This window comes from Rhamphochromis longiceps, linkage group LG4 (genome assembly GCF_057381845.1).
Source record: "Rhamphochromis longiceps isolate RC_006_pf linkage group LG4, R_longiceps_female_GT1.1, whole genome shotgun sequence".
NCBI classification, from domain to species: domain Eukaryota; kingdom Metazoa; phylum Chordata; class Actinopteri; order Cichliformes; family Cichlidae; genus Rhamphochromis; species Rhamphochromis longiceps.
The window spans coordinates 27,035,913-27,049,375 of NC_140560.1; the positions used below are offsets into that span (position 1 = coordinate 27,035,913).

Genomic DNA, 13,463 nt, shown 5'->3' on the forward strand with positions numbered 1-13,463 from the left:
ATTATATGCTTACTGTTCTGTTGGAGTAACCATTTTTTTAGTTAATGTTGACTGTCCAAATACAAATTATGACGTCTGTATATTGTGACTAATGGAAAATTGTCTGTTACTGTGTAGCCTCTGGCACAGTAACATTTTACTGTGAAGTCATTCACACATTGTAGACTGTGACCTGAATGCAGATTTTGCCTTCACCATTTCATTCATCATTGTCACTGGAAAACACAGAGTACCCAAGCTGCTGATTACAAGTAGAATTGAACTTTTTAGCTGATTATTCTCGGCATGTCACGCAACCGACTTTCTCATTGAGGTTTTTATCACACCTGCAGATGGCTGAATAAGGTAGCTTACATGACAGTGAAATAATGTTTCTTAAATAACTTATTATATATATTAACAACTGTGTTTAGTATATACTAATTTTTAACCAAGTTGGTTTTAACCAAGATATGTTTTCTGAAGTGTAATTGTTACATTACAGTGGTACATGCCAATATTTAAGGAACAATCTTTCTTACTACGACAATACAAATTTATCACAGTGGTACCTTTTCACTATATATGGTTAGACAATGTAGGTGGGGCCTCCAGTGACTGTAAGATACACTTCCTCTTCCCCTTGATGGCGAAAACATTGGCCAACCTTCACTCTACCAGAGGAAGATCATTTTAAGAACTTGCATATCAGCGCGCTTGGGGCTCAGCTTTATATCGCTGTGTTTAAACTACAGTCCTGATTTCCTACCACTTCAAATACAAAGTGTTTTACTGTGTATTGTAGTTTGACCCTGATGCGAGATAATGTGTGAGAGGTGTTGTTAGGGTCTGCCTACTGTGGAAATAGCGCAGAAATGGAAGAAGATTTAGTGGAAAACAAGGATTCTACTCAAGGCACAGGTGAGCACAAATAAGATATATGACATGTGGTCATTTTGAGTAAATTGTATCCTTTACTCTAAATATCAACTTGCCCATGCTTAAATGAAACTTAAATCTGTTTTCTTTCCTTTCAAAATGTTCAAATTTTTTTGCTATTAATACACATTTTTCTTCATTTGAAGAAACCCCAAACTTTTTAATTGCCAAATATTATTTTGGTTTGTGTTACTGGAAATCTACTCAAAGCAGTGTAGCGCCATTATGACATGGGTATTCATGTGGGTGCATGCAGACGCTGCATGCATAAAGTGCCTTTGTTAATGAGTCTGTCAGAAGATTTCTGCTGCTGTGCAGCATCCTCCTTGTTGATGAACTTCCTGAACTCTTTTTTTTAAAGGTTCTTGTTCTGTCTTTTTGTTTAACTTCTGTATTTTTATTCAGCAGAATTAGCCTACTCCTTCCAAAAAGCCAAGACTGTCCACTTCTTTTAAAACTAATGTTTTGGAGACTTTTGTGTCATTTGACACACTAGAAATTAGAAATGTTTCTTTGCTTGAAAGTTTCTATTCAGAAGCTTGTTGCAGTGTAGCCTCAATTCATGCAAGTAGCTTTTGCAAATGTTGCGGGTAAACAGCAAACACAACTGTCAGAGTTAAGTGCAACTACATTGGAAAACTGTGTTCAAATTTTGCTGAAACATCTTACTTTCCTGTCAGCTCTTATTCTTGAGCTGAAACACTGGTGGTGTGAAAAACAAGGACTCTATGTACACGATGGGACGTGACACAAACTGCAAGCAGGATGTGGTTGACCAAAATGGAGGCCTCTCTGAGCGAGTGATTTCTTTTTTACATTTGTTACACCTATTGTGAATTATCAGTTTTTAACTTTTTGCTATGTCAGAGGGTTATAAACGGTCAAAGTGTTGCACAAAAGCACAAAAGTTTAAGCAACAAAATGTGTCAGTTTTATTTCACATTAAGTGCAAATGCTGTCAGATAGGATTTTATGAGAAGCTAAGTTTGATTATTTTTTTGAACTGGATCCTTTTTTCAGTTCATCTATGTGTGTATCTGTGTGTTTGCAAGCTACCAAATGTTGGCATATACTTGATGAACTAGCTTTGATACTGTGGTATAATATGCATTTCTATATAGTTTGTGCTCTTTCGGGGTGGGGGAAGGGTACACATGTCAGGATCACCGTTTACTCTATGTAACATAAATACAATGTAAAGTTTGTGTGTATCTTAGCGTTTACATTTCTCATTTCAGATGTGAAACGAGTGCAGAAATCGGAAACAAAACGATACAGTGAGATCTTCCGAGATTTTGATAACCTTGATTTATCTTTCATCTCTTCGTAAGTATTACCTTGTGCAACCCTTTTCTCCTGCATCACTCGGGTGCTAAGTAAAAACTGTGGTTAGTGAATTGGTATTTCAAATGGTCTAGAGATGGAAAATGATAAGAAGCTCTTGAGGATGGAATTATTAATTTATATTTTATCATTTAATAATCCATCAACATGAACTCAATTATGTATGATCTGTCGGTATATTTATCTAGTGCAAGCTTTTAACTAAAGGTTTAATAACTTTCTATATTAGCATTGCCATGTCTGGTTTAATCTATCCTGATTGTGACTCATATTTTATTAGAAGCACTGACTGGAAACTGTTTATAACATTTCTCTAAAGCAAAGGTGCAGTGGTGAATATAGTTAAGATGATAAAAATACATAAACTGGACCTTGAAAGGTTCTTAAGGGGCTTGTTTATGGTACTAAAAGGCCCAGTAGCATATGCTTGCTGGCATATTCCTTGACAAATATGTTTCTCTCCTTATACATTCTTTCTGTGCTCAGCTCAGGGGATGATCTGCTAGCAGAGATTGACTCCCAGTCCATCTCAGAACCTATCTCTGTAGAAACTGCAGAGACCACAGAGCAACATGACGTGACTGTAAGAAATAAATACCTTTTGAATGTAGTGAATGACCTACTTAATCAAAGGCCTGTCATTTATGCTGTTGTTTATGCTAAAGTTTAGCTCAGGTTCAGTTTTCAAATGATGGTTTGTTTTTAGACGATTAGATGTGCTTTGATAGAGTTGTAGAGTTCCACCAGTTTGAAGATGCACTTTGTCCACAGATATGTGCCGAACCCAATGACGTGGATGGAACTCAGACAGGTATGGTTTGTGTGACAGAAGGGATGAAAAAGCCCAAATGAGTGTGTTATTGTCTGCATGCTCTCTGGTCAGGGTCAGTGAATAACGACAGCTGTTATAAACAGTTGGTCTCAATGCGACATTCCTTTACCTGTTTAACCTAGCACTAACCTTCCTGGGACTGACAGGATACTATCCTTCATCCCATCGGATCATTAGATGTAGCAGGAGCTACTGCCTGTGACACTTTACAAATACTCTTCTTCAACATTTATTTATTGTCTTATAATCAGCTGTGAGTTGTAACGATCCCTCTGTAACAAGATTAGGCTAAAGAGAGAGGATTAAAGCAGGGGACAGCTGCTCTCAGTTTTTACATTAGACTAGTGGAAAAAAGAGAGTCACAGAAATCTCCTGTTACATGGTCTATGGCATAAATACAAGTCAGATGGATAAATGCACCAGACTTACTCATAGTCTACAGTGGGACTTTGGGCTAAGTGCACAAACTTCAGTTTGACTCAAATTATAGGCACATGGTAAGATAAGATATTACAGAGGCACACTGTGTTAAACTTGGATGGTGAGCAATGTCAAATGTATTCTTGGGGCATAGAAGCTCTTCTCAAGAACACCTCCCCCACACCACCTTAGCACGCTTGCTCTCTCACATGCCAGGAGATAAACCTGATTCAACGCTCCTCTAAACCCTGTCACTCTGCATTCTGGACTTGACTTGAATAATCCTTATTCCAAGTGCTTGAACTCCAAAGGATTGATTTCTGAAAGTGCTCAGAGCTCTCCCTAGAGAGGAAAGGCTAAGAGAGGTCACCCATAGCACAAAACCTAACATATCTCTGGAATTGCATGTTCTATTTTGTGGGCTGCGCATGATGGCAGAAGAAAGTCTGGTTTGATTTTTTTTCCTACCACTCTAACTGGATTTGGCAGCTATCTGAAGGGGAAGAGCAGTATAAAATCTGCCTCTCTGTCATAACATGCTTGCATGTTTTAAAGCACTGCACAATGGACCGCTAGAAGAAGTGAAAGTTGCTGAAATGCATCAGCTTTGGTTAAAAGAAAAAAAAAATTGCATTTATTTGCGAAGGTTGTGCTGGAAGTGGAACACATTGAGAAAGTAGTGTAGGGAGCTTTTGTTAGACCATGTGACTGTCACAGATACATCATCCACCCTGCACTAGTGTGACTCACAGAGGAAGAAGAGTGGTTATCGTATTAACGCCCTGCCTTGGTGACCACAGTAGCGCTATAACAACATGCTAGTGTGCTGTTATGTGCTCTCACAACATGGCTTGTGTCAGTAGCTGACTACGAGTGAACAGGTGTGAGAGGGAGGGGCCAGGCAAAAGGGAAGAGAGAGGAGGGAAGTTATTTAGCTAAAGCAGTTTGTTTTGGGGCTGTCCTCTCTCTAGTTACATCCTTTTTCTGTCAACTGTGAGACATAGGACTAATTTAAGAGGGGGTTTTTCTTTGTTTTTTACCGACAAACTAATGTATATTTTAGTATACATGCTAGAGTTTGCTCTCACCTTCTGGAAACTGCAGGACCTTTACTCTGAGGAGCAGCTATGACTTGTCATATCCAGCCATTATTTCCTGTTTTGGGTTTGTGTATATCTTTTTTTTAAACTGGTATTTGATTTTTAAATTTCTTTATGTTGTCAGATATAGTCTGGGACCATTAATATCACTTAAGGACAGACTAAACGTTTTCTTGAGAAAAGGGGATATTAGGTGCTATTACAGTGTAATTCCTGGGTACACCTTGAGCCTACCATTATGATGATGTACTCTCTCACAGTCCAAGAAGCAGACCTGGCCCTATGTCGCTGTGAGGATGGAGTGGAGACGGCGCTGCAGTACGCCAAGTTGTGGTGCCGATATGCCAAAGACCTTCTTGCCTGGATGGAGAAGAGAATCAGCTTGGGTAAATACACAGCTGAGTAAAGGAAATAGTAGTGTAACATGCAAATTTTGTGTCTTATCGTAGATGGCATATTTGAATAGAAACCGCACACAGAAACAAGAATAGGTGGATTTCTTACAAAATGCAAAGCCATAATGTGTACAATATAAATGAAAATAATTTTGATCCACTATGAAGTCAGTAGTCTTAGAGTAGTACCAACATTAATTGGTTTAAAGTGTTAGTAAATGATCATTTCATGCAAGTAGGTTAGGTATAAGTGAATGTGTCCTAGTATTTTCATCTAGAGTTAGAGCAAATGGTTGTTGTTGTTGTTTTTGTTTGCTTTGATATAATAACATTTGAAATAGTGCTGCAGTAGTCACCCTGTAAGGAGAAGAGGTGCACACTGAAGATTGGATTGCTGCTTTGTATTACCCATTAAGAAAGAAAAATCATAATACATGCATTTTTAGTATTAGCTGGAGTACCATCAAGTAATTTTCATCTCCTGCCTGGATTATTTCTGTTAAAGAGGATGTGAGTTTATGCAGTCCTTCCAGAGAACTGCACGCTACACACAAACAGAAAGGATTAAAGAGCAGATTAGCTGAAAAGAGGAGGGCAATAAAAGACACTACTTGCCTTTGGAGTACACAGCGATTCCTCTTCTGTGAGCCTTTTCCGATCCTATGAGTTCAGGTAGTGATGTCAATATACTTTGACATCACTACCTGATACTAGTGTTATCATTCAAAACACAGAGCAACAGTTACCAACCTCAAGTGTGTAAGGAGATCAGTTAGGCAATGATAACACATGAGTAATGCTGGGTGAAGCTCAGCCCCAAACTAGTGATTACACAGTAAAGCAACACATTGAGTTTGCTAACAGTATAGAGCCCATTGCTCAAAGAGAGCAGTCAGATCACAAACTGCTGTTGACTTAGTGTTTGTATCAGTACTTGCACAGTGTGAGTGAGATCATACTGACATCAGCTTGGTTCATTTCCTGTTGCAGTTCTTGAACTGATGCAAAATGCAAACCACAGGTATTTTTAACCAAATTAATTCCTCTTTTAACTTCAAAATAGACACAGGTTAGATTTGACCACACTACAGGTTCTAGTTATTCTGTGGGTGCTGCATAGGTTATTCATCAAATGTCAGACTTGTGAAGAGACACAGAAGATAGGTAATGTCCAAAAATGTTCAGTATAGTGCAAGAATTTCAGTGGATTCTACTTGTGTTTTTTTATCTTCATGTACCATGCCTGTGTTTTTTATTTTTACATAAAAAAGAAAAAAAAAAGTTTGTTTTTTTCTTTGCAGAGCAGGAATTTGCAAAAAGTATAATGAAGACGGCTGAAGGAGCAAAAACCAATGTACTCCAACAGGTATGGTTTACTGGATACTTGACAAAAACTGTACCAATGATTGCTAAAGTACATCACAATGGGTTACTTATAATGGTGCCTAGAACAGAGACTGTGGCATTTCTCTTTCTTAGACTGTGGCGTTTCTCTTTCTTTGCTCTTGTCTATGCAGGAAATGATGCCATTACAGTACATCTACACACTGGCTCTAGAACAAGACATCAAAAATTGTCTGAACGCTAGAAGGACTTCTGATCTGCTGCAAAGTCGCTGTTACCAGGTATAGAAGCCTACAAACACATCATCTAAAACCATCTCTAATGTTTAGATGTAGATGTGTTAAATATCGATTCTCTGTCTCAAAGGCCTTGAGTGCAAAGAGAAATGAGATTGATAAGTGGCGCAGAGAATTTAAAGAGCAGTGGGCAAGAGAACAAAGGAGGATGGTAAGTAAATAATCACTCCTGGTATTGGTTGACGTTAAGCAGAGTTATTTGCACCGTTAGTGAACTTGTTGGTATCTATTAAAGTCATATTAGACTGTACATGAAAATAGTAAAATTGTTGCCAGAATCATTACATATTTTTGTCTCAGTTCATCTAAAATTAGTATCTGTGTATAAATTGTATAAACAGTGGACAGTATACTTGTTTGCATGTCATGTATATGTTGTTTTGTCTGTTATGGATGTAACCAACATGTTTCCTTTCTCGTATGTTGTGCTAAAGTTTGTGCCAGTAATAAACAGTGTTCTCCACTCTGTGTATCTCCCTTCCCTGTTTTCAGAATGAAGCAGTTACAGCTTATAAAAAGGCCAAGCAACAGTACTTCCAGCGCTGTGATGAGCTAGAAAAGGCGAAAGCTGTCTCTGCTAAGGCTGCAGATGACACAGTAGGAAGCAAAACACTAGATAAGAGGAGGAAGTCTAAGGATGAAGCTCAGACTAAGGTGAGTGTCATGTTAATAGACTAAATACTGTATAATCTGTAGAAATAAGGGCCTAAGGTTTCAGCAAACAAAAAGTAAATATTTTTTGGTATCCTTAATAATGGCTTATGAGACGATGCAAAAAGAGGAAAACACAGATTGCATATCCACTTAGATTTTCTTTCTGTCCTCACAGGTGTTAGAGGCAGAGTTGACATATAAACAGTGTGTGACTGATGCAAAGATCCACCAAGATGAGTTAGTGAAGGTGAAAGAAAGAATCATTTCACACATTCGTAAGCTCATCTTTCAAGGAGACACTGTGCTCAAAGAGGTCAGTACTTCATTTTGGTATAAATATAGAATATGTGTTACTATATAGTTGATATTATAAGTTGTCTTGGATAGCTACATATATATTTACAGGATCATTACCTAAGAACAGTCTAATCACTGAAGAGAAGTTAACATGTCTAACTATTAGTAGTTAATCAGCTTGATTAATACAAAAATGTACCTGAAAATAATAATCTACCTAAGCAGTGATTTATGTTTTGCATCATACAGTATAAAGAATTTTAATAAAAAACTACCATGTTTTATAAAATTACAAGATTCCTTTGCATATTTTTTCTTTTTTTCTTTTACTTTTTGCGGGTATGAAAAGTAAATTGTGAGCAAAACACTACTCTTATATTTTATATCACTTTTTTTGATTAAAATTTTTTTCCTTGACTCCACATGATGTCTTCTCTCTGTATTAGGTCACAGTGAACCTGTTCTACTTCCAGCGTCAGCAGGCAGAGCCTGTTCCACTTGGCTATCACAACCTGGAGGTAACATGCAGAGCCCAGGAGTCTGGTGAGCCCTATCTGCAGTATGTTCTCAGTAAGCGTCGCCCTGAGCAGATTCTCCAAAAATTTACCTTCCAGGAGTATGTTCCTCACGGTAAAGGGTGCGTTAAAAGGACTTATTGCTGCTTCTTTTATGTAGCATGTTTTTAAATATAAATGTGAACATATAAACATGTGTCAGTAGGGACAGATGTATTTGAGTGTATATCCTTGTCATAAAATAGGATAGAAAACATGTTTGATATATTCCACCTATTTACTTATTAAAATAATTGTTTCAATAACTTCTTTTCTTTAAAGCAACAAAAGAAAAACCAGCGCTCTGAACACTCTGCCAGACTCGTTCATGGCAGATGATAGTCCTTTGCGACGATCCAGTGATTGCAGTAAGGGCTCCACCTAATTATACTTTTTTATATTAAAAAAAAATCTTTCTCTTTAATAATATTTGTGTGTTGGTTCACCTAAGGGAAAACTGGATATAGTGACAGTGAGAGCATCGGAGGCAGTTCGGAGTCCCTGTCTAGCCCTGGTAGGCACAGGCTTACATTTTGTATCTAACTTTTAATTTACAGTACATGCATCTCGTAACTCGGAACTTTAAAAAAAAAAAATTAACTGTGTTTTTGCTTTATTTGGAATATATAACTGAAGTTAGGAGGCAGGGTAAAACCGCATCCACTTTGACAGTGTCATCAGACGACCTAGATGACCGGGATGAATCAGGTTCTTACCTCCTTTTCTTTTCATGAACAGAATATGTTAATAGAGTATTTTTTTTTTTTTGATCCTTGGCTGGCAAATAAATCTATCTTCTCCACCTTCCTCCAGAGTACAATGATAGTCAGCCAGCCAAAGTGCCACAGGTTTCGCGAGCTGCACTATCACATCGACTCAAGAAAATGAAAAGCAAAATGGCCAAATGCAAGCAGTGTGACAACTATATTGTTGTCAGTGGAGTTGAATGTGAAGAGGTATGATTACACATTTGATGAATATATTGTAACATGGGCAGAAAACTGTCTTTCATGAGATTATTAATGAGATTAGCTCTTTTCTATCTCACATTCAGTGTGGCCTAGCTTTGCACAGGAAGTGTATGGAGGTGTGTCAGCTAGAATGTGAGCATAAGAAGGGATCGGTGTTTGGAGTGGACCTCTCTCTGCTGCCACGTGACAGGCCAGATGAGGTGCCCTTTGTAGTGATTCTCTGCACATCTGAGATTGAGAGCCGTGCTCTCTCTGTCCAGGTATTATTTATCCTCACACTGGTACAAATACATTGGTTGTCAAGTATGAATAGTGATCTAATAATCATTTCTGTTAGGGTGTGTATCGCGTGAGTGGGTCCAAGCCTCGCATTCAGAAGCTCTGCCATGCCTTTGAAACACAAAAAGAGCAAGTGGACCTCTCGGACCTCTCACCACATGACATCACCTCTATCCTTAAGCACTTCTTTAAGGAGGTAAAGGAGATATTAAAATACAAACCTCATTTTTGCACAATTCAAGAGATGTAATTTTTTGTCTGATATCGCACTGAATATTTTCAATATTATCTCTTGCAGCTGCCTGAGCCCTTACTAACTTTTGACCTGTACAATGATTTCGTTGCGGTGGGGAAAGCAATTCAGCACCTGAATGATGGGGAGACATCACCAGAGACTAATGAGATAATGGATATCACTGACAACCTGCAAAAGCTACTACACAGACTTCCTCCATATTGCTACAGCACCTTGCAGCATCTTGTATCTCATCTTCAAAGGTGAGCATGCTCTGGCACCACAGACCTCTCTAGTTTAACTTGGCCTAAACCTGATAGATGACATTTACTTATTTCTATACTGGACCACTGACTTTGACTTCTAAGTCAAATTTAACTTAAGCTGTCCTTGAATTTGTCTCATGTGTTTATTTACAGAGTTTCAGAAAACTACGAGAACAAGATGTCTCCCAGCAATTTAGGCATTGTTTTTGGGCCAACGTTATTGCGCCCTCTAGTGTCGACAGACATGTCAATGATTGCCCTCTTGGAGACCACCTACCAGGCTGTACTTGTTGAGTTCCTCATCACACACCACGACAAAATCTTCGGCCTGGAGCAGGGATCCGATACACCCCCTCCTCCACCCCCTACCGCACCTCTTCCTGACACCCCTCCCAGAGGTTCCTGCCCCTTGGATGGGGTAGCTTATCTCGACTCAGAAAATGAAACCACGTCCAGAGAGCGGCCACGCTCAGTAGAAGTAAGTATTTCAGTGCGCTTTAAACATCTATGGCTAATTTTTAACTGCTCCCTTTTAAGCAGCAGTTGCTTAGCATTCACACCATGTGAGAGTAAACACACTTACCAGTTTTTTAAGAGCCTTAACACTTGCCACCTTAACCTCACGTTTTTTCCATCAGGATTAACAAGATCCTCACGCACACTGCTGCATTTCTCCTGCCCTCTGCACTAAGGCCTGCATGACCGTCTTTCTAGCTTTTACTTTCTGCTTTACACAGCTCTTTCCTGTAAAAAAGATTTTTAAAGTTCACCTAATTGTGGGGTTTTAGCTGGGTTGCATCAAAAGAATTAAAACACAAAAAGGATATCACCTTTCTTTAGGAGAGTAAAAACTTTTTATATTTGTACCTAATAAAAAAAAAAAAAAAAGACTCATCCCAAGTAGTCATTCCCCCGGTAGGAATCCTATAATAATGCAGTGCTGCAGGTTTAGATGTGGTCTGTAATCCACCACTCAACTTGTGTCATTCCAGCAGAATCGAATCAAGAGAGAGTCAAGCGAGGGTTATATATCTGACAAGTCTTCATCCAATGAGGCAGTGGACCAGCTCAGCGCTGAAGCCAGTGAGAGAGCAGGTAGGCGGGGCATAGTGATAGAGAAGTTACTCCTGACTAGAGCAGGTCAGCAAATTAATTTATCCACTGTGTCTATGTCCTGTGAAACCTAAAGATGTTGACATTTTCAGTTGCCAAGTACAATGAATTCTCTCTTGTGTCAGCTTGTAGTTTTGCTACTTGAGGACATGTCTTAAATAATCCTCTTGTAGGTATTACCAAACAGCTCCCAAGTGTTTTGCTTAATTTCTTGCACACAGGGGGTTGGTTCTAATTTACAGTTACAAAGTAGCTTGTGTTTCTAAGGGTGAGATTATGTAGGTGTAGAATACTTAAAATGTCTGTTTTTTTTTTAATTACTTTGCGTACATCATCCAGTTATCTTTAGAAGTAGGACTTCCTTATATGTTGCTATTCAGTAAAAGTGGCTGAATTTGGTTGAGTACGTTTTGTCGGGGATAGTCTTTGTGGAATTGAGGAATTAATTCGTGTGATTTTAATTATAATATGATCATTTCTTTTGGAATTTGCAGTTTGACATTTGAGTTTTTGTATGAATTTGGACAACACAAAGTTAGATTTTGGAGTTTGGGGATTTGGAAAGTCTGAGGCTCAAACCATTCTTTGCTTTCTGTACTTTCGCTGTGTTTCTGAGGGGCTCTCTTCTCTGTTGCTAAAACAGCAGCTTCAAAAGTCCTCGATTTCAAGTCAAGTTGCACTATATATCATATAGAATGATTTTGGTGTTGGAAATGCTTAACTTTGTGAATCACATGCTTATCCTTCTACTGCTCCAGTCCTGGCTATGAGAGATGTATCAAGTGATCCTCAGGGTGAGATGGTAGGAGAAGCTATCTCTGATTTAGGAGTCCAGCCATACTACCGTTTCACCAGACAGCCTGTGAAGTATCACCGACATCATAATACAGGAACCCGAGTCTCGAACCCAGCATGTGCAGCCAGACAGGCTGCACCTCAACCGAGGGGCCACACAGGAAGTGCAGACAGCAGTCGCAGCTCTTCTCCAGAGCCAGGGGCACAAAGACTTTCTCGAGACATAGATATCCATTATGAGGGCATTCTTGAGCCCCAGCATGTGACTACTGACACAGAGAATAAAATGGATGCCCCACTAAGCCCCCGTGAGGTTGTGCAGTACATGCTGGGCTTGGACTCTACGTATGCACCACTTTCACCTTCTACAGCATCCAGTGCAACGCAGGCTGCTGAAGAGGTGGCAGGAGGATGTCGAGCAAATCACAACATAAATCAGAGCAATAACAAGCAGAGTACTGGACATTATCACCATCTGTGTTCGTCACCAAAGACAATTCCCGTTGAGAAAAATGTTACCTCACCAGCCCAGAAGATCCTGTCTGGTCTAAGGCTGAGACGCAGCCACTCAGGGAAGGATGAGCAGCTCTTTGTCTGAGGGAAGATACAAATCTGCAGATGGTTCACTGGAATGATTTCACATACAGCAAAGGACATCATTAATATGACCATTATTGTATGTAACAACAAATGCTTCTGTCAATATTACCATTATTATGCCTTTATTATGAATAGAATACATCCACATTTTAGGTGCAAATGTCACCACAGGAACACAAAGTCTTTAGTCATCAAACCTACTGAACTAACATATGAAACACATGGAAAAGTTCAATCCTGGTGCCTGCTTGGATTAACACTTAATCTTCTTTAGATTTTGGTCTGTTGATAATCCAGCAGTTCACTAAACAGACCACACATGAGAAGTTTATATATTATTTTTTTAATTAGCTCTTGTGTTTTGACTTAATTAGTAGGCGAGGTGAAAAGATACAAACTAGCACCTGAGTATAACGGTTTTGACCCGAACAAACTGTAATGAATATTTGTAAAATGCAGTGTCATCGATATAATGCTGTTTTACATTTGTTGTGCTTTCCCAATGTATTATTGCCTATAAATGAAAAATGTTATAGTCTGTAAACAAATATATGCCTTTACTGGTGTCCTTGACCCTAACACTGATCATTTTTAGCTTAATGCACCTTTCTTGTTTTAACACAAGGGGGCGGTCCTCTCTCAATATGCGGGAAAAGCATGTCAGACAAAATAGTGAAAAGGCAATAAACCTTTTATCTTTAATTTCAGTGCTCTGCGTTTGGACATGACACTTTTTTTTACTTCCATGTCAGCATTTTAGTGCCTGCACCTGTTTGATTTTACAGCCTGGTGTAAGTAAATGGAATGAAGCAACATTTCCTGATGTCTAGAAGGAGTAAAGTGATATCATCTTCATTCGGCTTTGTTCTTTTGATATTTTTGCATCAAACTCAGACAGTTTTGGTGTATAATACAACAAAAACTTAAATATGTTTTCCTGTGTGAAAGGGGCTGATATGTCATCACAAGTTGTTTCACCTTAGCTGTGCCCTTTTAAGTTTCCGTGTAACCGTGAGCACAAATGCAAAAGATCCTCCCCATCTGAGTTAT

General features: G+C 38.8%; 1 protein-coding gene across 3 annotated transcripts; it reads left to right on the top strand.

Moving 5' to 3' along the window:
* The first annotated feature begins 651 nt into the window (after positions 1-651).
* Positions 652-13,261, top strand: gmip (GEM interacting protein). Of its 3 annotated transcripts, none has more exons than XM_085404197.1 (21): positions 652-900; positions 2,157-2,244; positions 2,749-2,845; positions 3,034-3,073; positions 4,875-5,000; positions 6,311-6,375; positions 6,527-6,634; positions 6,720-6,800; positions 7,142-7,303; positions 7,479-7,616; positions 8,047-8,237; positions 8,437-8,522; positions 8,606-8,668; positions 8,791-8,862; positions 8,968-9,110; positions 9,209-9,385; positions 9,463-9,600; positions 9,703-9,902; positions 10,059-10,383; positions 10,898-11,000; positions 11,777-13,261. In XM_085404197.1, exons 1-21 carry the CDS (start codon positions 855-857, stop codon positions 12,409-12,411), a joined length of 3,084 nt encoding a protein of 1,027 aa, XP_085260323.1. In that variant the 5' UTR covers positions 652-854; the 3' UTR covers positions 12,412-13,261. The 3 variants fall into 3 exon arrangements, with proteins under 3 accessions (XP_085260323.1, XP_085260324.1, XP_085260325.1); XM_085404198.1 differs by having other exon boundaries at positions 10,901-11,000; XM_085404199.1 differs by lacking the exons at positions 652-900; positions 2,157-2,244; positions 2,749-2,845; positions 3,034-3,073 and adding an exon at positions 3,237-4,678.
* The last annotated feature ends 202 nt before the right edge of the window (positions 13,262-13,463 follow it).

What these genes read in the sequence shown, in the direction of transcription:
- gmip (XM_085404197.1), top strand. Translation starts at nt 855, where the DNA reads ATGGAAGAAGATTTAGTGGAAAACAAGGATTCTACTCAAGGCACAG. An exon ending in GGAGTCCCTGTCTAGCCCTG is followed by an intron (nt 8,669 to 8,790) that starts GTAGGCACAGGC and finishes ATATAACTGAAG; the next exon opens with TTAGGAGGCAGGGTAAAACC. An exon ending in GTGGAGTTGAATGTGAAGAG is followed by an intron (nt 9,111 to 9,208) that starts GTATGATTACAC and finishes TCTCACATTCAG; the next exon opens with TGTGGCCTAGCTTTGCACAG.